At 36.0% G+C, this 27705-nt stretch overlaps 1 protein-coding gene across 2 annotated transcripts in view; it reads right to left on the minus strand.

The window, feature by feature from the left end:
- Positions 1 to 26218, minus strand: part of LOC150101380 (alpha-(1,6)-fucosyltransferase-like) — a 46855-nt gene extending 20637 nt beyond the window's left edge. Inside the window, exons 1-6 of one of the 2 annotated variants that reach the window (XM_090400630.1) lie at positions 26120 to 26218; positions 19333 to 19467; positions 16534 to 16586; positions 16218 to 16395; positions 11518 to 11632; positions 3009 to 3249 (exon numbers count right to left, since the gene is read on the minus strand). In XM_090400630.1, the coding sequence (XP_090256756.1) occupies positions 3009 to 3249; positions 11518 to 11632; positions 16218 to 16395; positions 16534 to 16586; positions 19333 to 19467; positions 26120 to 26163 (766 nt within the window). In that variant the 5' untranslated portion in view covers positions 26164 to 26218. Of the gene's footprint in view, positions 1 to 3008; positions 3250 to 11517; positions 11633 to 16217; positions 16396 to 16533; positions 16587 to 19332; positions 19468 to 19602; positions 19662 to 26119 lie in introns of those variants that run through there. The other variant, XM_090400631.1, reaches the window with a different exon arrangement.
- Positions 26219 to 27705: the final 1487 nt, after the last annotated feature.

Genomic DNA, 27705 nt, shown 5'->3' on the forward strand with positions numbered 1-27705 from the left:
GAGCAGTGCCATAAGAATTTGGAGGAAAGAGATGTTAGCAGTGCATGGAAGATAGTCGAGGGCATTTGAAGAAAGTATTACCACACTGTATACCCAGAGTCAGGAAGATAAACTGAGTATTATTTAGATGACAAATATTATAAAAAGAAAAAACTTGTGTAGAGAAATATTAAGAAAAAGGTGATCAGCAAACCTATAAATCCTGAGTACAGGTAACCTGGATGATAAGGAAAGCCAAAGCTAATTTTGAGAGGAAGCTAGCTGATGAGGCGAAAACAAATCGACCGTTTGGTGGTAGGAAGGTGACAGAAGCAAGCAAAATAGTTTAGTTGTTAGGTAACTATTAAGTGTGTTCAACCAGGTGGAGAAATTCGGATATCCAGTGTGACTGACTGATGGAAGAATAGAGCCAGATGGAGTGAAGGTGCTTCCAATATTGCAGAACTTTAATCTGAACAAGGATTTGGGATTAGACGGTATATCAGCCTGGGTTATTACGCGAATGTGCAAAGGAATTGCCATTTTCTCTGATCAGCTGATCAATTGGAATGTGCCAATGGGTGGAAACAGAGTGAAAATAGTTTTACTATATAAAGGAGGCTTCAAGACAGAAGTTTCAAATTACAGGCCAGTCAGTATTTTAGGAGTGTCGGTTATGGTATTGGAAAAGTTGGTAAAAGATAGAATTTGGTACTGTGGACAGAAATGTGATACTTAATAGGGATAATTATGTTTTGTAAAATGTTTGGTTTCCCTCTTAGTAATTCGCTTACTTTTTTATAATAAAGTGATAATTGAGTAAGATAAAGAAAATGGCTACTCGGTGATACTGCTGGACTTTGCAAAGACATTTGACAGAATTCCACATGGAACTCTGTTTCATAATTAGAGCAAATGGGAATGAAAATGAATCTAATGATTTGGATACATTGGTGGTTGGTGGACAGATACCAATGATTGGCTTTTAGAGGAGTTGAGCTCAGGAGAAGATGTGTAACTAGTGTTGTACCACAGGGCTCAATGCTTCGTCCTCTGCTGTTTAGTTTATACGACAGTGATATAGGAAATTATTTAAGAGTAAATATTTTGTTGTTTACTAATGATTAAAGGCTGTAAAGAGCCATAGTCAATGAAGATGAGTAGAGATCTGTATGGTAACTTAAATGTACGGGTAGTATGTGCAAAGGTTAATGTATGGCCTTTTAGTGTGTCTATCAGTTCAGTTCCATCAGTATAGTGATATATCTTGTGATGCCATTTGACACAAGCTGTATACTTTACTGATGGAACGGAACTGCAGGAAATTGATGAAGACCAGGGATTTGGTTTTATGGCAAGGAATTGAAGTTTAGAGAACAGATTACATAGTGATCATCATAGCAAATCAGAGTATGTGGTTGTTGAGGATCACACACACACATACACACTGAAAAGCAATGATAAAGAGGATATTACTCCCCTTTTTTAATGTTTTTATAAGGCCACGCTGGATTTAGTCGATTGTATTTCGTGGGGATGAAGAGGCGAGTGATAAGATTGTGCATATCGGAGTGCTCCGTATGAGAATAGTCTGTGGGCTTTAAAAATTATATGATTGGTAAATACGAGGGGAACATGATTGAAGCATGTAAGTTATTAAAGAGATTTTATGGGATTCACACACTTAAGATATGGAGGTGCGTGGAATAAATGATTAGTACTTGGACGAAAGTGGGAAAATAAGCGGGCCACCTCCTAGAAATTGTGTAAGAGTATAGTTGGGAAGATTAGGATCAGATGTTTGCTTGTAGGGTGATGAATGGGTGAAACTAGTTCGCATAGGTAGTTTTGGTATTGCGATGCTTGATCGGTTAATAAGCTCAAGGAGAAGGATGTTAGGTATTGTGTGAAGAATGGCTAAAGTGGGTCTTCCACAATGAATCTGATTCCATGGAGATACCTGAGAAATAATATTTCAGCTATACTGCATATTGAAATCTAATAAAACAACACTCGCGTCCATCTTTAGTAAAGTATACTTTTAATCGTCATAATTTGGTTCATATTTAGCTGAACATCTTATAGTTGTGGTACCATATCATAGTCTTTCATTAATTAATAACTGTAACAGAAAACCAAACAATTATGGATATGATCAAAAACAATCATAACAGATATGCGTTCCATGCCTTTTTAATGCAGTTATAAGAATTTAACGATGCGAAATGAAATATATTATTTCTTAACAAATTCGTGTGATTTTTCCTCTAAAACGGTCAGATTTAAAGTAAAATAAAAATGCCGCGAAATTTTTCACCAGATTCCAAATACCAAATTTCGTTCCTGTCACAGTGGAGATTTTACTTTGCATTATTTCGAAACGGTTTGATCATTAGTGCTTCTCACAAATTTTTGTCAACTTTCCAAGTTCCAAATTTCATTAACGTTTGCCAAAGCATAGATATCAGAAATATGCTGAAGGTCGGGCAAAAGGAAGCTTAATAAAGGCGCAACGCATTTTGAGAAACACACTTTAAATGTGCATTGTGAGTTTGTACTCTTACATTGTGGTTAACTGTTTCAGTGTTTTAAATTACGCCAAAGACTAAGAAAAGGATGGTCAGTGTATAATGTCTTTCTACTTCATGTGTTTTCTGACCTGTCTTCAGTGCCATGCAAAATTGAAAACGTGGCATTCCGTGATTAAAAGCCTGAGACCGGTTAATTAGCCTTCAGTTGAAACGTCCTTAAAAATGCTCATTATATCGACTTACAGTATAGGATTCCTGACAGGACGTAATTCACAACATACTTTTGTCATTTTTCAGGCACTCGAACAACAAAAGCAGAAGGGCTCATCATATAGGAAATGGAGAAATTTATCTAGAATTTAAACTTTTCCGTAATTAAAATGTGAATAAATATCTACAGTAACGTTAATCATGCTCATTCTAACAACTAGTGACATTAACCCATTGTTTATATATTGTCATTTCACTAATTACCAAAATATATGCGTTTTAGCTTACCGTATCGTCCTGAATTTGACTCTGTATTCTGACTATCTTTACATTTCTCACTCAGTGGCTGAAACACGTTTTCCCACTTTCCATACTTGAAATGCCATTCAGTAGTGTCCAAAATTAACCTCCTTCCTTCTTTGTAAGCCGTGGCGATACAGAAAAGAAGATCGTGTATACCGGATGCAAAGCCATCTGGATTTTTAAGTTTGCAGACAAACGTCGGAAACGTATCGCAGTTTTGGGGATTCTAAGGAATATGAATTATAATCAGTATGTACACGAACATTATTGAGTAATTTTAAAACGTATACATTATGTGTACACGAGAGATTAAATTCATGATCTTTATGTGCATACGACACCTTTCCCATTTCTTTTGAGTAGATGGGAAACATTAATGATCTTGTTGACTATACTGACTCATTACAGTAAATATTTCAAGAAATTCCTGGCAGATCAGTAATTTACATATAGCTTAGTGTCATACTTAGAGGATGGAAGGCAGGCATTTGTTTGTCCCCACCACAGAAATAATGTTCACCAGCCTTCCTTTCGACAGTACAACGGATGCATTATTTTTGGTTGGAGAAATATGAATTTCAGTCGAGTGAAGGATCAGAAATTTTATTAGCGCTCAAAGATAACGTTCTACGCTCTTAGACTGAACCATCGAAATGAGAGAGATATAGCTTTCTATTGTGCCGATCACAAAATTTGAAAATATGCCAAATATGTCACATATTTGCTTTACTAATTCATATCTTATTTGTTGTACATAGCCAATATTTAGTCTGTATGGATACTAAATAAGTACTTCCTTAGCATGCATATTCCAGTACAGAAATTCTTGAATTGGTAAAATGCATCCTTGAAATGGAGTAAGTGGGAAGTTAACTTTCCTCGTACCAGTTGTCGTACTAATTATAGTGGTGACCTGGAGATGATTTTTTTTATCTTCCTCAGAAACACCTGTTTCCTTTTTGGAAAACACACATTCTCTGATATGAGAAAGACATTCATGATTGACAGTATTTCGGCGTTAATCATAATAAAATAAAATTTTAAACGTTTACCGACAAAGATCTCTCTCTCTCTCTTTCTCTTTCTTTTAGTATTGTATACATCTGATTCTGCGTACTCTGCTAAAAACGTTTTTAAAACACAATTTTGACATATTTTAATAAAAATTTTACTGAGTCATATGTTGTATTTTCTATATTTTTGAGGTTTGAAGTCAATTTTCTTCGACTGTAGCTCCCCCCCCCCCCGGTCCTTCTCAATTTTGGATATTGATAACACCCTCAGTTACATTTCATCAGCGGCTGATCACTTTGCTTGTTATCCGGCTCTTACATCCAATAAAGTTTGTCATGAAATTACTCTAGTTTACGAAAAAAACATTAAGAGACAGACTTTTATTAAAGCCTGTTTTAACCAGAGTTTCAAGTTATTGTTTTGTTTATTTCTAGAATGAAAGAAAGGTTATGAATCATCTTCGTAAATGACGTATTAATTTCCTTCAGACCGTGGTCCGCTCCTTGAGGATCCCTCAATATAACAGCACAGAACCTGTGTTTTTAGTGAAATGCGGGGGAAAATAAATAATCCAGTTTTAGCTGAAAGGTGAAAACGCAGAAGATATTTTATCATACACATTGAAAAAAGTATGAAAGACTTTGCCTATTGCAAACTAGTCTGACCGGTAGGTCTCCGATTGCATGGTAGTAGCACAGTGACGAGTGTAGTATTAAATGTCCCGTTTTACGGTAACACTCAAGTAAATTCCTGAAAGATACCTTTCCGGCAGAAATTGTTTTCTGCCGGAAAAGTGTCAGAAAAGTATAACATTTCGGTGATATTCTCTACACCCCTCTTCTCGGATATATTTAAGACTTCCGCTCTCGCTGCAATATCTGACAGAAGTTGAAGTTGGGGTGATTTTTTATTACTTTCTCTAATAGTTTTGTATTCATCTTCTTTTTTATTATGTAACTATGTAGGATAATCAAGATCTTGCTATATAGGTCACCTGAATATTTAGAGTTTTATATAAAATACATTTTCTTTCTTCTATATGACTCCCATCCACGAAAAGGTTATAAACCAAGAGCATATTACATGGGCTAAGGATTTTATATATATATATATTATTATAATACAGCTATATTGCCTGCTTCAGTTTAGGAGTGCCCCTGTTTAAATGTCATTGGCTATTTACTCATGGGTTCTTAGGGCATTATGAGTGTAGATGTACTAAAAAGTATATGTAGCTTAAGGAATAGAAATTGCACATACCTTTTTCTGGGTGTTGTGGCTTTTCCTCTGTCTGCGATGTCGAGAACTGCAGAGTGTGTGTGTGTGGTGTGGAGGGGGGGAGTAGGCAGTTTGGTAGAATAAGTTAGAAAAAACCCGGGTTTTTTTTCGTAATATATAGTACATATACTTTTATATAGGGTGGGGAAAAAGTGAAAGGGTTAATTTTTTAAAATAAGGAGGGGGAAGGGGAAAGGTGGTTGACGGGGTGTGAACCGTTTCGACTATTCGTGGTCATCATCGGAACATATTGGGAAAGTAGCAAGATCTTGCTATATAGGTCACCTGAATATTTAGAGTTTTATATAACACACCACACACACACTCTGCAGTTCTCGACATCGCAGACAGAGGAAAAGCCACAACACCCAGAAAAAGGTATGTGCAATTTCTATTCCTTAAGCTACATATACTTTTTAGTACATCTACACTCATAATGCCCTAAGAACCCATGAGTAAATAGCCAATGACATTTAAACAGGGGCACTCCTAAACTGAAGCAGGCAATATAGCTGTATTATAATAGTTTATAATGAGGAGTAACATGGGAGTTTTCCCAGAAATAATATACATTATATATATATATATATATATATATATATATATAATATATGTTAAAGATACCAAGCTATTTTAAACCTGGTTTTTACTCCATTTCCCAAGTAAGCAAACAGACAAAATAAGATAAGTTTGCACCTGCACGTAATGCAAGTCTAAGTGACCCGTAAAGTAGTACAAGTCTAGGCAACTCGTGGTAAAGGAGCAATAAGCTCTGATTTTGGTAAAATACTTATAAGCTCTGTATTACTTAAATCCTTGGTATTTCCGTTATCCTTGGTATTTCTAAGCCTGGCTTCCACTGATGAGACCTCAATAAAGGTCGAAACCGGTCTGGTTAGTGGCCCCTTGCATTTAATGCATAACATCATACATCTCCTCAAGGAGATGTATGATGTTATGCATTAAATGCAAGGGGCCACTAACATTAAATGCATTAAATGCATTAGATGCATTAAATGCATCATACATCTCCTCAAGGAGATGTATGATGTTAAAAACTTTGCATTAAGGGTAAATATTAAGAACAGTGATCAGAGTTTATTCCTCCTTTACCGCGAGTTGCCTAGACTTGTACTACTTTACGGGTCACTTAGACTTGCATTACGTGCAGGCGCAAACTTGACTTAATTGTCTGTTTGCTTACTTGGTCAATGGAGTAAAAACCCGGTTTAAAATAGCTTGATCATAGCCATCATTCCAGTTCAATTTCTGACAAAACCAATGACCGATTTTTGTTGTCATTTTGAGTAGTTGAGTTTCTCGCTGCCCTCACGCCGAATCAGTTGTGTGTTGGCTGTCGACACAATCATTTGTGGAGTAAGGAGTGATTTCTGATCCCATGCGACTATTTACGTCAGTATATTTCGAGTTATTAATATTATTTTTTTAAAATTTAGATTTTGTACTTTTATGCATAATTCCTTGTTCTAGTTGCAATTTGCATATTACATAACTCCTCTCCTCACGATATTCTCTCCACATCATCTTCTTGTGGATCTCGCCTTAGGGATGTTTGAGGGGTAGCTATATTGGCCACCATCTAGAGGAAAATGGTTATGAGCAAGTTAGTTTCCCGTTGCCTTCCTTGCCGTACGATCCTATGACGGTAGCATGTGTGTTCACCTGGCCGGTTTGCCTGCTTTCGGGATGAAAAACGCCGGACAAACTGGTGGAAAACACCCTGCTGTCCACGCCCAGACCGGCTAACTTAGCTATGGCTGAGGAAGATCTTTAAGCTCCTCACATCGTTGACGGGAATCAAACCTAGGACACTCCTTCCACAGGCATATGGTTGCGAAGCGCATAGCCACTAGGCATCACTACCCTCCGCAGAAATTTTGTATTATTTCAACTCTGGCACATCGAACCAGATCTTTATTAACAGATGAAACAAAGATTAAAAATAAACTTAATTTACTAAAAAGGACTTTTGTCAACAATGGTTTCTCTCTCAAGAAGATTGAAATATTTATCTTTCACCGTCGTTCAGCTACTATTGAAGATTCTTCTTCCCCAAGAGCATTTATATATTTGCTATACATCAGCTCTCTCTCACCAAAACTGGCTAAAATTCTCAAGAAGTTCAACATTAGAACTTGTTACATTACGTTTCCAAAACTTCGCTCCATAATAAGTAGACCTAAAGTAAAACATCTCCCTCTTCAGTATCCAGGAGTCTACAAGATAATGTGTGACTGTGGCAAACCATATTACGGTCAGACGGCTAAATCTATCTTTTTACGTATAGAAGAACACAAAAGAGACATGTCCTACAACAGGACCAGAGCCAGTGCTCTCTCAAGCCACGTTCTATAAACTCGGATGATGGCCACCAACACCTCGTAGACTGGCCTCAAACTTCCAACATACATACGTCGTGTAATGATGAACTCAAAAGAACGATACTCGAATCTAAAGAAATATCTCTCGATTCATCCCACATACCTTAGCTACAATCTGTCTGACGCACCCATTGCCATTGTCCAGTATTGGCGCTCTCGTGATAACTCAAGCAATTTCAACTTCAGTTGGAACTCCAGCACGCATTCCTGTTTAAACCGTACTACAGTCTTTTATATTAGATCTGTTGATATAATTTTATAATGTCTCTGTTATTTTTTATATAATTGTTTGTCTCCGATACCTGAGGAACTTGATTTTTTCAACGAAACTAGTAGTATCTCAGTATTAAACTTTATTCTTTTTATTCTCGGTATTGTAGTCATTCAAACTACTTTGTTTTTCATGTGTGTGTGTGTGTGTGTGTGTGTGTGTGTGTGTGTGTGTGTGTGTGTGTGTGTGTGTGTGTGTGTGTGTGTGTGTGTGTGTGTGTGTGTGTGTGTGTGTGTGTGTGTGTGTGTGTGTGTGTGTGTGTGTGTGTGTGTGTGTGTGTGTGTGTGTGTGTGTGTGTGTGTGTGTGTGTGTGTGTGTGTGTGTGTGTGTGTGTGTGTGTGTGTGTGTGTGTGTGTGTGTGTGTGTGTGTGTGTGTGTGTGTGTGTGTGTGTGTGTGTGTGTGTGTGTGTGTGTGTGTGTGTGTGTGTGTGTGTGTGTGTGTGTGTGTGTGTGTGTGTGTGTGTGTGTGTGTGTGTGTGTGTGTGTGTGTGTGTGTGTGTGTGTGTGTGTGTGTGTGTGTGTGTGTGTGTGTGTGTGTGTGTGTGTGTGTGTGTGTGTGTGTGTGTGTGTGTGTGTGTGTGTGTGTGTGTGTGTGTGTGTGTGTGTGTGTGTGTGTGTGTGTGTGTGTGTGTGTGTGTGTGTGTGTGTGTGTGTGTGTGTGTGTGTGTGTGTGTGTGTGTGTGTGTGTGTGTGTGTGTGTGTGTGTGTGTGTGTGTGTGTGTGTGTGTGTGTGTGTGTGTGTGTGTGTGTGTGTGTGTGTGTGTGTGTGTGTGTGTGTGTGTGTGTGTGTGTGTGTGTGTGTGTGTGTGTGTGTGTGTGTGTGTGTGTGTGTGTGTGTGTGTGTGTGTGTGTGTGTGTGTGTGTGTGTGTGTGTGTGTGTGTGTGTGTGTGTGTGTGTGTGTGTGTGTGTGTGTGTGTGTGTGTGTGTGTGTGTGTGTGTGTGTGTGTGTGTGTGTGTGTGTGTGTGTGTGTGTGTGTGTGTGTGTGTGTGTGTGTGTGTGTGTGTGTGTGTGTGTGTGTGTGTGTGTGTGTGTGTGTGTGTGTGTGTGTGTGTGTGTGTGTGTGTGTGTGTGTGTGTGTGTGTGTGTGTGTGTGTGTGTGTGTGTGTGTGTGTGTGTGTGTGTGTGTGTGTGTGTGTGTGTGTGTGTGTGTGTGTGTGTGTGTGTGTGTGTGTGTGTGTGTGTGTGTGTGTGTGTGTGTGTGTGTGTGTGTGTGTGTGTGTGTGTGTGTGTGTGTGTGTGTGTGTGTGTGTGTGTGTGTGTGTGTGTGTGTGTGTGTGTGTGTGTGTGTGTGTGTGTGTGTGTGTGTGTGTGTGTGTGTGTGTGTGTGTGTGTGTGTGTGTGTGTGTGTGTGTGTGTGTGTGTGTGTGTGTGTGTGTGTGTGTGTGTGTGTGTGTGTGTGTGTGTGTGTGTGTGTGTGTGTGTGTGTGTGTGTGTGTGTGTGTGTGTGTGTGTGTGTGTGTGTGTGTGTGTGTGTGTGTGTGTGTGTGTGTGTGTGTGTGTGTGTGTGTGTGTGTGTGTGTGTGTGTGTGTGTGTGTGTGTGTGTGTGTGTGTGTGTGTGTGTGTGTGTGTGTGTGTGTGTGTGTGTGTGTGTGTGTGTGTGTGTGTGTGTGTGTGTGTGTGTGTGTGTGTGTGTGTGTGTGTGTGTGTGTGTGTGTGTGTGTGTGTGTGTGTGTGTGTGTGTGTGTGTGTGTGTGTGTGTGTGTGTGTGTGTGTGTGTGTGTGTGTGTGTGTGTGTGTGTGTGTGTGTGTATTTCGGCTTATAACACTCTCTCTTGAATGAAAAAGATGAACTACAAAAAGAAATAAATCGCCTCACTCTTATCTTTAAACAAAATGCATACTCTGAAAAAACGATTAAGAAATTTCTTCTGGATACTCCTAGGCAGTGCACAACAGAAACTATTAATTTTAAAGGTAGCATCTCCATTCCATACATTAGCACAGTCTCTAAAAAATTAGCTAAAGTCCTTAAAAAATATAATATCAGGACGTTCTTCGCCACACTTCAAAAAATCCGTTCTCTAATCAGCCATCCACAGCCTACTCATCACTATCTAAAATATCCAGGTGTATATAAATTATGATGCGATTGCAATATCCCTTATTTTGGACAAACTAACAAATCTATTGAACAACGTATAGAAGAGCATAAGAGAGACATCTCTTACAAAAGATCTCATGCAACTGCGTTATCCAGTCATGTTCTTTTTTCAAATAATCCTAATGATGATCAACAAAGCCACTCCGTTTTCTGGGATAGATCAAAAATTATTTTTCGCTGTAATGATGAGTTTGAGAGAAAAACTGTAGAATCAAGGGAAATCCTGCTGAACCCTGTCCACTTAAACAAAAATTTGAGTTATAACATCCCAGATAGCCATGCTACAGTTATTCAATATTGGCGTTCACGTGAGCCTGCACGCACACTTGCAATAAACAATGGCACGCCTATTAGAACAACTTGAAAAAATACAACGTTTTTTATGTATCAATTATGTGTGGCAATTTTTACCTGTAATTTCCAGTTGTTTTAGATACTTCAATGTTTATTACTATTCTTTTCCTTTATGAATACCTGAGGAAAGCTGTTATAAGCCGAAACTAGTCGTATTATTCTTATTAAAATCTTTATAAGTTATCTCGGTTTTTTAAGTCATTAAATCTATGTTTAAAAAAATTTTTTAAAAATTTAATTAATAATGCTATATTAATGACGCCGCCATCCTGTTTGGAAATCAGAGTTTAATAGAAGGAAACGGATCAGGTAGTATGGTGATAGAAAGGTGTTTGGGGAGCTACAAAATCTAAGTTGTTTAGTTTAAAAAAAAAAATAGCGTATCAGTAAAAAATTGTGTTAGAATTAGACTGTATTGTAGAATTGAAGGGTAGGGTGAAAGAAATGATTGTAGTGGCAGGAACAAATGTATGGCATGAGAGAGGACATGAAAGAATTCTTTAAATAAATTTTTATAATCACCTAATTAATTTTATTGAATTTCCATTAAAAATATTTTTATCCGTTCAACCCGGTTCCCCCAGTACGCCACTGCATGCTGCTATGAAATTATTCTTTAATTGTTGGGTTATAATCCAGTCCTCAAATTCAAAGAGTCTTTATTAAAAAATGCTTTCAACTTAACGTAAGGTTCCTAGTCCCATACGGAAGTAGGAGAGTTTTTTTTTTCTCAATGAAAAGCTAATTAATTTTATCTAGCATGCTAACAAAAAAAACAAAAAAAAACAAGAACTAACAGAGATGTATACTGGCTTCACAATAGTTGCAGTTGCTTCTTTCGTAATTCGAAAAAACAACAATCCCACTTGAAAATAGTTTCTTAGAACGATAATAAATGTTTATACATGTATTTTAAAATTTGTAGATAAAAAGGTACAATTTGTTGTTTTACTTATATTGTTATAATATCTAAGATTCCATGTCGAATTTTTGTAGATTTCCTATGCGTCAAAATAATAATAATAATAATAAATTAACGATCTCTAGCTAAAGCATTGCCGATATACTCACTTGCATCAAATGCAGACGATCCCTAACTGTTTTCTGTAAAGCAATCAGATGTTTCCTTCGTAAATCTGCGGAGCCATCTAATTCCATCAGTTGCTCGAACTGGTCTATTGTTATCCTGAAATGAAGTATACAACAATTTATACACTTTTATATTAACGCTGTTTGCGAATATAAATAGCATTAATGTGAAATTCTTAACTTAGAAACGTTCATTGTGCGGGAGTTATTTGGTGAGGGGGAAGTGCAATGGTGGCGATGCCGATATAATGATATTTACAACAGATATTTACATATTATGATTTTTACATGAAAATGGTGAAGAAAAACTTGAAACAATACATTAGAATTTTAAAAAATATTTTTTATTATTTGGCTTTATATTTTTATTTCAATAATTTACATAGCTCAGGTGGAAGGACCACGGTTTAGAATATCATCTAAATACTTGTAGAAGGCTCTTTCATCTGAAAGTCGGTTAGTCGATCTTATACGGAAATGGTATGGTTTTTTCTGTGAAATTTCGTCCCTCAAAATGTAAACAGCATTAACCTCATGCCATCAATTACGTTTCTATGAGCCAGTTTATTTGACCGCGACAGCCCGTTGAGCTTAACGCTGCTAAGAAAAAAGTGGCGTGATTTTAATTCTTTAATGTGTAAAACTGTCAGATATTCAATCACTTTATGTATGCATCTCCTGTAATACGATACACATCAAAGCGATAGTTTCTTGCCAGACCATTTGTCTGGTCGACAGTTATTGAATTCACTGCTACAATTCGATGTCGAAATTTTTGCAATGTGGTGAGTAGAGATGGCACGTGGATGGTATTCTTTAACGAATCCCAAAGGTAAAAATCGCAAGGGATCAGGTGGCTTGGTGGCCAATTGCAAGCAGATCATCCGTGTCACACTTCGACCCATCCAGCGGTTAAGAAGAGTTGCGTTGAGATAATGTCTTACTGACGTTACGAAAAATGAGGCGGCACCCCCGTTTTTTTCACAAAATTTCACAAATTTCCTTCATTTAGAATAAAGTGTGTGTGTGTGTGTGTGTGTGTGTGTGTGTGTGTGTGTGTGTGTGTGTGTGTGTGTGTGTGTGTGTGTGTGTGTGTGTGTGTGTGTGTGTGTGTGTGTGTGTGTGTGTGTGAGAGAGAGAGAGAGAGAGAGAGAGAGATCGAAGTCATAAATAAGCCTATTTTGAAAATAGCATTGTTACTAGAATTCTGCGGAACTTTCATCATCTTTTCCACGATGTTGTCCTTGTATATACCACAAAGACAATTCAAAAGCAACAGTGTTTAGGCACATCCGTAGCATAATAAACTTATATATGCAAGTGTATGTATTTATTTATTTATTATGCTATTGTTATTACTTAAAAGACATGATCCGAAGTTGAATTTTATTATCTTTTATTAGTACTTTTTAGGGGTTTCAAGCGATATTCTGTACATATTAAATCATTATGCGCCTCCGTAGCGCAATTGGAAGAACGACGGTACATTGCGCCCTTCGATTGGAATAGGCCTAAAGTTCGATTCTCGTCGCGACGGGAGGAATCTTTATCTGGTCGATTTCAATCGATGGTGAGTTAGCCGATCTCATACGGAGGTAGCAGGGTTTTTTCTCCCGGAAACTCGGGTTTTTCATCCCGCATACATACAAATAGGCCCTTCAGAACACACGCAATTTACAGACAAAAATTACTAGTTGTGGTGGTGTTGGAGGTGGGCGGTAGATGGCGTTGATTCGTAGTAGAGGTAAGGTGTAGTGACAGTTGAAGATGTCCTCCCGCGATGAGTCTTCGGACTCCTTGGAGGTATCAGGAATAATAATAATAATAATAATAATAATAATAATAATAATAATAATTATTATTATTATTTCCCTCTTCTTGGCTCTGTTTAAACATGCTCTTTTGTTAGTTCTGGATGGGTTTAGTTTTGAGTGGTTCACATTTCTCAAGGACCCGAAGAACATATATATGTTGTTTTTTTGTCATTCGAAAGTGAATTAGTTGGTCTCATATAAGATGGCAGCGTTCTTTTTTTCTGGGGCACTCTTGTTTTTCACTCCGCAAAATATTCAAACCTTCACACGAACATACACAATTTACACACATTATACATTGACCTTTGTTGCTTCGGCCGCAATTCAAAAATAACAGTGTTTAGGCACATTCGTTATTAAAATTTATGCTTTACTTCCTTTCATCCTTTTGATGAGATTCGAAACTGACCTTTTAAATGCATTGTAGGTGATAACTAAGAAAGCTTCACTTGAAGTCGCGTCTTCTTAGTTATTATAAAGTTGGTGATAATCAACCTCTAGAACCCAATGCTAAGCAAAGGCCTCTCTCAAATGCTGGAAGGTTGGGTCTACTTCACCCATGATGATCCACTTCATCTTAGGAGATTGTGCATTTGTTTGTATAATATGTGGGTAAAAAACGATCACAAACATGGAGGGATTCCAACTACAGCCTGTTGGTCAGAGAGCGGATCCGTTATCACTTGGTCAACCAGGCCGGCATTATGAAAGATGTCATAAACTAATTAATATCATTTTAATATTTTAATACCATTTTGGTAATGATCATCAATATCGTCCTTAACTTAAAATTCTGATCAGGAGAACAACAAATCAATAATATTTTTGCTCTCTCTCTCTCTCTCTCTCTCTCTTTTTCTTTCTTTCTTTCTCAATGCCATCCCGTGCACATTCACTAAAGTTCAAAAGAAACGCGATTTCTTACTTTGAATTTTTTAGCGCGTTCGAGTACTGAAAGTAGGAACCATGTATTCGTGCCAATAATACTCGCAATCCAGGAAAATAGTTCATTGCCAGGAGAATCACGAATTATCCAAACTGATTTGATACTGCAGCACAATAACTGTCAGAAGTGAATGCAATAAGACTTCCAAATTAACCTCATTTATGAAACCAAGCATTATCAGGAAAGCTTTATCAAAAATAATTTTCCAAATTGTTCGACCCAAAGCAACGCAGATGGGAATATTAACAAAACGAAAAATCAGAATTAAAGCTAAGCGGTAGTTTGGGATTTATTTATATATAACTGTGGAATGCTGCCCAAGATTTAGGAATAATGTATTTCTCAACACTTATACAGAATATATTTAATTGATTGAAAGTATATGTTAAAATCAAAATGATTTATGAAACATTTTAAAATATGTAATAAACTTATTATTCATTTTAGCACTTATAATTAGTTTATTATTTTTCAAAGATATTTATATATTTAAGTATATTAAAGAAAAGAATGCACTTGTGCACATATAAACAAGCATGACTTTTTATGTCATTTTTGTGAGGTGGTGAGCAGTTGGTAATTATGATTAGGAAATTATTGAAATTTTATCAGAGAAGGTACCATAATAGGCAATTGAGCGCAAATGCTATTCAGAATGTGCACTTTTTATTATCAGCGTTTTATTTGTTGTATCATTCAGAAGACTACTAAGTGTTCAGCATTTTTCTCTTCGGGTGGCTTTCTCATGTCGTTCTTTGTGCGATTTTAAATTTCTGTCTTTGAATTATCTATTATATCTGTTTTCTTATTCTTGATCCTCCTCTTGTTAACTTTGTTAACTCACTTTTCCTTACAGTATCCTCTTTATTATTAGATCGCAAAATATGGCCCTTTCACTTATCTCTTCTTTTTTTAGCGTATTAATCCTTGGCCGCTAATTGGCATTATTTTCTTTGAGCACGTTCATTGGATTTTTATCTGTCCATTTACCTTTGTTTATGTGGACTCCAATTATCATATTTTACAGCTTTCAGACTTTTGCCGTCCTGTATTGTAGTTCACATATTTCATCTCTGTATAATGCAGCACTCCATATAAATGTATGATCATACCTTTTATGAGAAGAATGGCTACTTCACTTCAGAAATTTCCGCATTCCTTTAAATTAGTTTTAATTAAAATTCAGCTTTAATAGAATTGACAGTAGTTATTCTGGTTTTAATATTCATCCGATTATGTTTTCACTTACTAAACTATCACGATAGCTGTATCTTTTAAACTGATCCATTATTGTTATTTATTTATTTTATGGTGCCTAGATTTATTTTCATTTGTGTCTGATAAAATGATTGTGAAATCAGTCGATATCGACAACGGCCTTTGGATAGAAAGACCTGAGTTGGAATGCAGTGAAGGACGCGAAGAACCTTTGTAGGGTTTTTATTGTTTTTTCTTTAACTGAAGGTGAGTACTCATAGCCGGTTTGATACAAGGGTTGAAGGGGCATTTTCTCCCGGAAACTTTCGTCTTTCGTTTACAAAACAGACCAATTTTGCTGAAGAGCACACGCAGTTAATAGCTATAATATATAGCTATTAATTTATTAATTAATTAATCAACTAAAGCTATTAATTAGGCCTCATAGCTTTGGTTGATTTGACCTTAATTTTAAATAACCAGAAAACAAGAACATCCCACGTGATAAAAAAAAAAAGAAGTAAAAATATTCGTTCCGCCATTAGTGGAATGAATTTTTCAAATTAAGGTAGATTGTTAGATTCGAAGGCTTACACGAGTAATTAAATATTTATTTCCGAACCCACTAAACTTCCTGTAAATAGATGGGAATCAGTGAATATTTGAGATTCGTGATAACAAATATTACTTTCTTTGCAACAAAAGATTGAAATTATGCCAGTTACCTTCTAAATTGATCAGCATAGTTTCTAGCGTATTCGATCTCGTTTTGCAAATCAGATGAGTGGTTGACTTTAGATAGAATTTTGTTAAATTGATGATAGAAGAAATATCCCATTTCATAGAGTGCCGTGTTCATACGATTCTGCATTTCGTAAACTTCTCCTTGAGTTCCGGATATTTCTGAAAAAGAAGTATTTCTTGGTCATGTGATTATTTAAATAGCTACATTGTGATCATTCTCTCTCTCTCTCTCTCACGCACCCACTCACCGACACATAAATTTCTTTCTGTCCTGAAATAATAAAGTATGATGTTTACCTGTAAGCAGCATATCTTTCACTTCACTGCTGTCATTTTGTTGGCTATGCAACCTGCAAGAAAAAAGAAACGTACTTCTTAATGTGAATTAAATTAATTTATTCGTGTGCCCCCCCCATTCCTCAACTGTCCCTTAGGACTAGTTGAGCCCTCGTAGTGAGAGATTAAGTATGAATTTATGACTGTAAATCCGTGTGTGTGTTCACGGGGCAGGTTTGCCTGTTCTGAGGGACGAAAAACCCGAATAACCGGATGACATAACCCGCTCTACCTCCGTATGAGAGTGGCTAACTCACCTTTAGTCGAAAGAGACCAGATAAAGGTTCCTTGAGTCGCAACTGTTCGTTTTCTTACGTTGGCTTAAAGGAAAACAAGGAAAGATGGTGTCACTTCTGGTTAACTAACACGATCATTCACTAGAATTGTACACATGAAAATACCTACAGAAAAAGAAATGTAAGACAAAAACAGAACGTCTATGAGATACTGATTGACATGAATCTGTAAGGAGAGGGGTCATCACCTAATCGGATTGCCTTCTTTTCAATGGCATTAAAACCTTTAAAGAGATTTTCTCGAACTGTCCAGATGTCAGAAATTACGCGCGCATTCTGACAGAAGATGTCTTAAAGCCTGCAGAGTCAGGGCATATTGGAAAATTGTACGAAATAGCACGGAAACAATATTTGAAAGAAGGAAACAAGGAAATGCGATAAGGGATGAAAAGGACATCCACCTGACTTAAGAGAATACGATTGTTGAAAGATAGTTGACGATATTTTCACGTGGAAGACAATATACCCGATATAATAAAAGTAAAATAATGGAAGAATTCCTTATATATAAGTATGAATTTAAATGTTGCATTAGAACTAATGTCTAAAAATGAAATAATAAACATAATACACGAGATGAAGAATGGAAAGTTATGTGGCTATCTAAAAAAAAAAATTCCAGGCACCTCCATAAAAAAATGATACTTCTGCATCTATTGAATGTAAATGAAACACAAAAGCTGACCATACATATCCGATATGTATTAAACATTTTCCCAGAGAAAGAGACGGACACATGCCGTTCATTCTTCCCAAATCAAATGGCAGACACAGGCCAGACAAAAATAAGTCCTCGCTCGGAAAGAAAGTAGTCTACAAAGAAAAAGGAATAGGGACGGTTGAACTCGCGGAATCCGCCAAAATATCGATATCATGGTCCTTCTGCAAAAACACAAAGTCTCCTCTCCAGGACCTTACCTTAAGGCTTTTCACTATTATCCGTAAAGGCAGACTGGAGATGGACCTGTTCAAGCAGGAGTCGCTGTTCTTATTAGCAACAATATCCCCTTTCAGCACGTCCACCTAAACACTACTGTGGAAATTGTGCTACAGTATGTTCCACATATTTACTTTGACATAATATTGCTTATGTCTCTGCGCATACTTAATATGGACGATTTTAATGAACGTGATACTCTTTAGGGTAGTGCCAGCACAAATGGGTGAGGCCGAATGGTTGAGCGAATGCTTGACAATAACGACCTCTCTCTCTCACACACATAATGGATGCAGTACATTCTTTCATATGAGTACCTTCTCGTATTCTGCAATAGATATTGCAATCTGTTCCACTAAATTCTTCCACTGCTCGTGTGGAACGTCGAAGAGAAATTAAATGAAACCGATCATTTCCCTGTGCTTCCGTATCCTAACAGAAACCATGTTTTCATACACAAGCTCTCACAGAAACTGACGAAGCTGATTGGAAATTGCGTTTTGCATCTTGCAAAATTTTATACTAAGGCAGTCAGCAAAAGGCTTATCAGAAGCAGTGATGTATGTAACATATTGTATTTTCCGAGCAGCAACAACTGCATTTCCTAAACATCATCTTGATTTCCATTCTGTTCAAAGCCATAAGTGAAATCCTGAGTGTCAAGCAACCAGAAAAGATCAAATCAGACAGAGAGAGCATAGAATATATTTTAAAGATATTCTACAACATCAAATCTCATAGCTTTTAAACGTGTTCGGACTAATTCAGAGGCACAAACAATCTTGAATCCAAATGAATTTATATCATCAATCAGTCATGCAACCAGTGAGAAAGTTAAAACTTGAGAAATGAAGGGTAAATGTAGAACATACAGTTCGTTTACCCTGGAACATTGGATATGTAGTTACTGAACCCAAAGCAGTTACTACAGACATTTTAGGAATAAGCATTGCTAAAATATCAGCAACAGCTTCGCATCGCCTTAGTTTTTTTTCTTTTATATTGAAAGAAGAAGAGGAAGAGCGACTTAGGTTTTTTACAAATGAGTCAGAGACGTACAATTAGCCATTCGCTAAGAAGGAACTGAAAACACGTTTACTGTTTCATACCAGTGTCATTGAGCCTGATGACATTCGCTCTGAAATAATAAAACCTCTCTCTCTCTCTCTCTCTCTCACACACACACAGAGAGAGAGACAGAGAGCTTTTCATAGCGTTTTGATTTAATTTTTATTAGTCCAAACAAATTGATTTTTGATGCCAGAGAATCTTTTCTACTCTCCTATTGTGAACTTATTATTGCTTCTTATTGTGAACTTTATACGGGAGATATGTGGCTACCAAGGCGATTTATTTAATTAATGTTTTATCAGTTCAGTGAAGTAAATGTATCCATGCAAAGTAACACTAGAATACGGATTAGTACTAATGATAGCTCTAATTCTGAGATGGAAAGAAATATTCAACTACCAGAAGTATTTTAGAAATATATTAAATTATCTGATATAGTAGGAAAGTTTCGCTTACCTCAATGAAAGGTCCTTCGGAATCTCGTTAGACATGTCAGTGGATTTCATCACCATATGAATCCAGATAAACATCGTCAATACATTTACCCAGATCCCAACAGATATAAGCGCTTTATACGATATCATATTTTTCCTGCATGTTAAAGAAACAAAATATTTGATAAAAATCTAATAGCTAAGTTCTCAATAATAATGAAATTATGCACGGCATTTTACTTTTCATATTCCAGACACTGTGTTTAGAAATAGCTTAAACAACAATAGTTACCATTATAATGCCCGGAAGATAAGAGGAAACATAACACCAACTATATAAATACTTAGCCGTAGTATGATAAAGGAATGTCGGAAAGAAAGGGTATGAGACAGTTTCTCAATCGTTACCACGGTCTGTGTATAATTCTGATTATTATTATCATTATTACTATTAGAGTAATCTCTTTCCTAAGCCGCTGAATGGAGAGTGTACTATCTGGGACTGAATAAGACTAATGTTATCAGTCTTTTCTCTCGAAAACAATCTCTTTCCTAAGCCATCGAATTAGGGAGGGGTTCATAATCTTTATGTGAAGAAATAATGCTCATGATAAAATAAGCGACTTGCCATATCTTTACTTCCCAGTGAAAAAAAAATTACTTTTATCCTGATAAAATGCAAACATGTATCTTTAAAAGCAATAATTGAATAAGCATAGGTGCCGTATAAATATATATGAAAACTAGAAAGTATGTGCAACAATTGTTTCGAAAATTGAGGCAAACCTCTCAGTAGTAGTAGATATCATGTCTTAATTGCCCAACAAATTGCTCACTGAATAATGGAAAGCACTGTCGTAAAGCAAACTTTATTTCGGTGTTGTTCAGCTGCTCTCATTGAGTAATTAGTTGAAGAATAGAGACATTTTGTCGTAACAAAAATCCCAGCAAAACTGTGAGAGTTTTGCTAGTGGTTGTTTTCCGATAGATTTCCTGAAAAATGTTTCTGGCTTACTTTTTACCCTTCTTTATCTGCACTTCATTTTTAAAATGGATACTGGTAACCCTTTCTGACACTGTGACCATATAATGCAACTTGTGCTCATCTTATCTTTTATAAAAAAGCGTTGTCATTCAGGGTTTTTCATCATGCCCAGCATTGCAAATGATGAGACAACACAAGTAGTATGGGAGTCACTTTGAACAAGATCAAGATAAGATAAGGAATCGTTACGTGATTGGTTGTTCAGATGATGACGTCATTGTGTGTGACGTCCTGAGTTTGTAATGTTTGGAATTTCCCTGGGGGCATATGTGTGTGTGACGTCACGTTGTTTGTTTTGTTCGTGTATGGAATTATGGGTGATGATTAGAGATAAGAATTAGTGTCGTGATTGGTGGTGCACTTCCTCCAGCCACACCATCGATTGTTACATGAAGATTAACAACACATCCTGTGCTTTGTTCATTTTCTCCTGTCAAATCAACCTCTGAGGGGTCAATAGTAGGAAGTAGAGACTTTAGTTTCACATCCAGAAACTGAATGTAAATTATATAAATTTTGGGGGAGGTCGCGACTTCCTTCAGCCACACCATCACTTGTTACATGAGGATTAACAACACGTCCTGTGCTTTGTTCATTTTCTCCTGTCAAATCAACCTCTGCAAAAATGGGGTGATGATTAAAAATTTTTCCATCGCCATCAACAAAACGAATAACGGATGATCGCTATTAAAAAAATTTATTTTCTAGATTTCAGAAATATCGTTTAGAAATAAAAAATCATAATTCACTTAACACAAAAACAGTTTGAAGTATTTTCATGAATATGTTTTTAATTCCAATGCAAAACCACCTTATAAAGTCATATATTAAAAACATAGACATTTAAGAATTACTTTCTAGATTTCAAATAAATGTTACTCATCATAATGTGTTTTTGCAATTTCGACACTACGCGATGCTTTCACTAACACACTTTTACTAAATAACAACCCTCAATATCTTTTCCAATCACTAACAACAACAAATATATATATATATATATATATATATATATATTCACTTAACACAAAAACAGTTTGAAATATTTTCATGAACATGTTTTTAATTCCATTGCAAAACACATTATAAACTAATATTAAATCTTAGACATTAAAAAATAACTTACCTTTTGTCCAGAATAACTCATTTTGGAACTACGAAATTCTGACTGCATGTATATTTTCCAAATACTGTACTTGAAAACATAGGGCCTGTACGAACCATTAATGCCTATTTATAAAATATCAGAACCAATGGAAATCCAATGACCAGAACATATGAAATCGAAAGTTTGTTCTCATCGATCACATGAGGTCAAATTCCAAACCATTGGTACCCACAATAGTGTAAACAATTCGTGCATCACCTTGAAAACAATATGTAATAAATTCCATAAGTAGGAATGAAGATTAGGATAGATATATGTGTCACAATGTATTAATCATGTGAATGCTAAAAACATATAGTCACATAAGAAACCATCATGATACAGCTATGAAAGGGATATGATTAATTGGTTATGCATATATGACTCACTCATCTTCATGATAAGACATCTTTGAAGAATACCGCTATTTGAACTAACCGCTCACAGGCTGATATTACTCACGAAAAACACACCACATTCACTCCTGTGTGAAAATAAACATAGCATGATCCCACGGGCTGAAATCTAAAGGAAAAAGTACTCAAACTATTTCAGGTTACTGTATTTACAGAAATTTCATTCTTTGTCGTTTTTGTGTTTGTGTTGTGGATATAAAATTCAACTATTTTGGAATATTCGAATTTAGAAGAGCCATTCTGGAAAGCTGTAAATAATTTAAATTATCATCAGAATTTCTAGAATACATACAAAATGTATTGTAATCCATTTAACTGTCCGTTTATTTAATTTATTTATTTTTAAATGCCGTAGAGACACCAGCATATAATAATAGTATTCAAAAAAACTCAAAACACTGCCGCCATCACGACTTTCTTTAAGAATTCCCACCCTTTAACAGGAAAGAAATACCATAAAGTGTATTGGAAAATTAGTACAGCCATCTATAGAAGAAAAAAAAATTGTATGTTTGAGTGACATTAGCATATAATTAAATTATTCAGAAAATCCTAAACACGGCCGCATCACGACTCTACTCTACTCTAAGAATTCCCACTCTTTAACAGGAAAGAAATACACCAAATTGTATTGGAAAATTAGTACTCTAAATATTACCCACAGAAGCAATAAGCGAACCTAACACAACACGGGATGTCCCTGACAGACGAGGGCCCAGCGAAATTCCAAACATTCCAAACTCTATAATCAAGATCAAGATCCAAAATCTTGATCTTGATCTTGTCAGAGGTGTCCCACCAATCACGACACCATTCCTTATCCACTAATATATCTGCCTTTTCCATTCAAAACAATAATGTCACTTATTTACAACTAACAAATGACGTCACTTATTTACAACTAACAAATTACATCACTTATCTACATCTCATAACAACACACACCCACGTCACGATTCCTTATCTTATCTTGATCTTGATCTTGTCAGAAGTGCACCACCAATCACGACACGAATCCTTATTTCTAATCATCACACACACATATGCTCCCAGGAAAATTCCAAACATTACAAACTCACGATGTCACACACAATGACATCATCATCTGAACAACCAATCACGTCACGATTCCTTATCTCATCTTGATCTTAATCTTGTTCAAAGTGCCTCCCATACCACTAACACAAATCATCTGAAGACAACACCTGCATAATTGATTCCGACTTGTTAGAATTTCTTATTGTTGAATAAACTTGTATTGTTCATGAGAAAATAAGCGAAATATTAGCTCACGGAAGCCATTCTTAATTATAACTTATCTTTCCGATCGCCTGAGTAGCTCGGTTACTTTAGACAGGCCCTTTTAATGGAAACACCCAGGTGGAAATATCGTGTACAACTTGAAGAATATTTGTCATTTCCTTCCAGTCAATCAGTGAGTTAGCTGGTCTCGTTCAAATGCAGAGGGTTTTTTCCCTCCCGCAAACTCAGGTTTCTCGTCCCTCAAAACAGGTAAACCGGCTGGAAGAACACACGCAATATACATGCACAGGACACTACAGGAATAAGGATTAACTATCCTGTCTCGGAACTGGTTTCGAATACCCGCACAAGTGAAGTGTAGGTTTACAGACCAGGAAGGAAGGATCTTTATGATATCAACCGAAGCAATATAATTTAAATTTTAGGAATGTAATTTGGAGTGATTGAAAAGTTAAAACCTTTCTTTAGGATATCTGATTCATGTTTGGAAAGGCAGTGTTTTGACATGTTGAAAATCACTTTGTTATCTGCGAGGCCTCTGTGTGTCTGATATTTTATTAGAAGAACTTTATTTATAAGAAAAAATACCAGACACACAAAGGCCTCCCAGATAACAAAGTGATTTTTAACATGTCGAATCACTGCCTTTCCAAACATGAATCAGATATCCCAAAGAAAGGTTTTAACTTTTCAATCACTCCAAATTACATTCCTAAAATGGACTTTATGTGTGGAATTGAAAAAACGTCTCTACCCGCTATCACAAGCTGTTGCCAACAATATTGTATTCCTAAGCGCTATTATCCTAGCAACAGCAAAAACAACAATAATTTAAATTCTATATTTCTAACTATAACGTACCTTTGCAAGGCTTTAAACTTATATAATATGTAGGTAACGTGCATGAATTAAGGATTTTTGTTTATTATTTTTATTTTTTATATTTACTAGTTTTTTACCTAATTCGAAAATCCTGCTCTAGTCTAGAGCAGAGTTTCGAATTCTGTAAGCGTGGAACATTTCAAGTCACTTCATTCCTCCAATAAACAAGCTAGTGGTTTAACATTGGATAATGAATTTCCACTTCCACCAAAAATCATTCACGAACGTCCACACCCACCGCGAATTTCAACCTTCCCTCTCCCTACCAAGCTAGATAGAGAGAGAGAGAGAGAGAGAGAGAGAGAGAGAGAGAGAGAGAGAGAGAGAGAGAAACTTATGTAAGCTGCACCTCTGGATTTCACCGAGAACTTGGACTGAATTGGAAAAATAGTGCGAAATAATTATATTATGCAGGTCGTAATACATAATTCTTAGTAATATCGCTTGAAATGTTTTCCATCTTTGATGTATTGGTCTGAAAGATATGGGTTCGAATCCCGTCTTGGGAACGAAGAGACTCTGATAAGGACTCTCCAACTGAAGGAAAACTAGCCTTTCTCCTAATATGGCGGCAAGGTCTTTCGTTTCACAACACAACCAGACAGACCAGAATCACACGCACGCGCGCGGGCAGTTAACAGAAACATCCTATGCTGATCTCATAGCTTTAGTTATTACAGTCGGAATTCAATCAACCTGTGATCTAGGTTCAAGTTAAGTGAACTTATAACAAGTAAATAACCCCTTGGTCTAATGACTCCATTAACTTTTAAACTGCACGTCGGATCTTTAGCCAATACAACAACTATCTTTTCTGCTTAACTCATTTTTATAAACAAATAGCTAGATATCCCTAATGTGCATGAAATTTAAACGAGATATGGGGAGCTTGCAGCCGTTTAGGTCAGATGCGTTCTTTTGTGCCATGACAACACACTAAATGAAGGCCTTGTTTTAAACCAACTGTAGTTGACAAAAAGCTGGCAACTAGGCTTTGATAGACATAAAATAGTGTAGCTCAACACTGGCCACGTGTTTGAAATCGCAGCACGATATGCACTGTTATTTAACAACAATTCTGTCCATGTCAGTTTATGTACTAGAAATGAATCTGTTACTATAAGTTTTTCAAATTAAAATATTTTATTCCTTACGACATACGACATAGAGCGTTGGAAACAAATAGCATTAAACAATTTTTACTCTTTTTTTTCATTGTGGTTCATACTGCATGTGTAATACCATTGAAGTCTATGAATTAATGCAGTTAAAGTATATTTATTAATAAGATACGCAATTCCTCAGAAACACATTTATTTTCTAATGTGTTGATAACTATTCTGCAGTTTAAACCAACATGGTTTAAGCTGCCGAGTAGTTATCAAATCCCCTCTCTAATCAATAGGCTGCGGATTCGAATCTCTCTAATGGGTGTGGATGTTTGTGATTTTCTTTAGGTGAGAGATTAATTTCATCACCCGGTGTGAGACCACCATCCCACTTATTGGAGACCTGAGGTGCCTTGAAAACTTTGCTTGGTCTCCAGAGAAGGGTTTCCAAACGATATAAAAAATATAAAACTAATTTTTTAAAAATATATAAAAATGCTTAGCACATCCACAGAACGAATGTACTGTAAGTTTACAGAAAAACTTCCGTGGGTGAGAACTGCCTAAAATAAAATACAATAACATATAAAGTTGTTTCACCACTGAATATGTATCATAAAAGAAAATAAATTCTTAGAAATTAAATCTATTATTTTGAAAAAGCGAGGTGTTATAGGGTATGAAGCATATATATCACTGAGAACATAAATTACTATATTTTAACAGCTACTAAATAGTGAAACCGGTATTTTAACAAAAAAGAAAAAAAATTCCGTAAGAGTCGGGGGGGGGGGGTCGATGTGTTCGATTAATGTTTGAATTGAATTATATTGGTTGTTTCGTAATGTAAAACTGTTATAATTGGAGCGCTTTGCTTCTATGGTTCAAACAAATTATTCTTAAGCTGTAAAATAAAATAAAATAAAAATTGGCTAGAAAAAACTTACAAGACTGTTATCCTCTGGTTCTTAATCAGTCGCCTTATTGTCATTATTTCTCTTCGAACTTACTAATACATGCATGAAACATCCGTTGTTTTGCTTTTGTAGAAGAGTATACGTAGCGACGTTGTTGTGCCTATAGTATTTCGATACAGGTGTGCATACCTTTGCCACATATTGCGTGTAACTCGTGTGATAACAACTGTCAGTTTCTTAAAAAAAAAAATCATACAATTAGCTGTACTTATACTGTACCTTTAGTTTCAGCGTAAATTGTAAACGACTGTGGAACGTCTTTGTACTGTTTTGCGAAAGAGTATTTGTATACGCACGCTGGGAAAATAATCAAATTATAAACCACAACAGAAAACAAAACATATACGTTACTTTAAGCAGATTCTACTGTACTTGTAGTTTAATTTCGGTTCAGGATGATTATGAAATACTAAGTTCTCAGTGAAACACGTCTGGCGAATAGTTATTGCAAAACGTTTGTGATGCAAGTGTTCTCAGCTTTCACTCTTTTCGACATCCCTATTGCGCACAAGCTGAAATACCCACAATTCTAACAGTGAGTTCATAATAATATGGACCAATTAATAAAAACTATTTCGTTCCCATTATAGCTAAATTATTATACGGTCTCAGGTATGTCAAAAACCTTCTCCTTGCTGTACACATAACGTGAAGATCTTCATTGCTGCTCATTCTGCAACAAGCTGCATTTAGCTGCTCGTGTGAAAAACAGTACTGGCAGGACTCCGGAGATTTCTCTGCCAATGAGCCTGTTACTACTATTACTATTAGAGTATATCAATAAGAATAAAAAATAGGTACTAAGCATATATAGTTTAAAATGAAAATCGGTTAAGCCTATCGTGAGAAAAGTGCTTAAATCATATGTTCCTATGTTATTTGATTTTAAGATGACATATGCAAAATAACCACGTTGCCTAAGATTATATATTAAGCCTTTTCTGGGTGATGCTCGAACAAGCAGACATTATTTCAATTTTATTTATACAGTTAATCCCCATGAAAGTATGTTCCGCTTTCATATCATAAATAAACATCATAGACGCTGGATTGAATTGCTCTTTATTGGATTTCCAGTTTAAGTAAAGTGAGGATGAGTTCTTCCCCCCCCCCTCACTCCCTCTTTTTTTTATCTGAATGAATATGGTTAGCTATGGACATTAGAAAAACTTTCAGATTTTCGCATTCCGAGCATTATAAATAAAAACCAGAAATAGAAGGCTGCTGATATAGATTTTGAGAATAGGAATTTTGTTTTCTGTTGGAAGACGCAAGTAATGAAGATAATAAGTAGTGAAGAGATTGAATGCGCTCATTATTAAAGGATGTGAATGAACGCATAATTAACATAAGTGTGAATTACTGTGGAACAATTAAAAAATCATTTAATAGAATTATTCAAAAATTTTCAAAAAATTATTCAGAAAATTAATCAAAAATATTTAATTTCTTTTGCGAATTTCAGTTAATACGCATACTCTGAAACGCAGTGCATTATTAAAAAAATCTTCGACTGAAGTATCATATCTAGGTCTTTTTTTCTTTTCATGAGACTC

This window comes from Typopeltis vanoorti, chromosome 11 (genome assembly GCF_054136105.1).
Source record: "Typopeltis vanoorti isolate ZY-2024b chromosome 11, IOZ_Tvanoo_1.0, whole genome shotgun sequence".
Taxonomy (NCBI): Eukaryota; Metazoa; Arthropoda; class Arachnida; order Uropygi; family Thelyphonidae; genus Typopeltis; species Typopeltis vanoorti.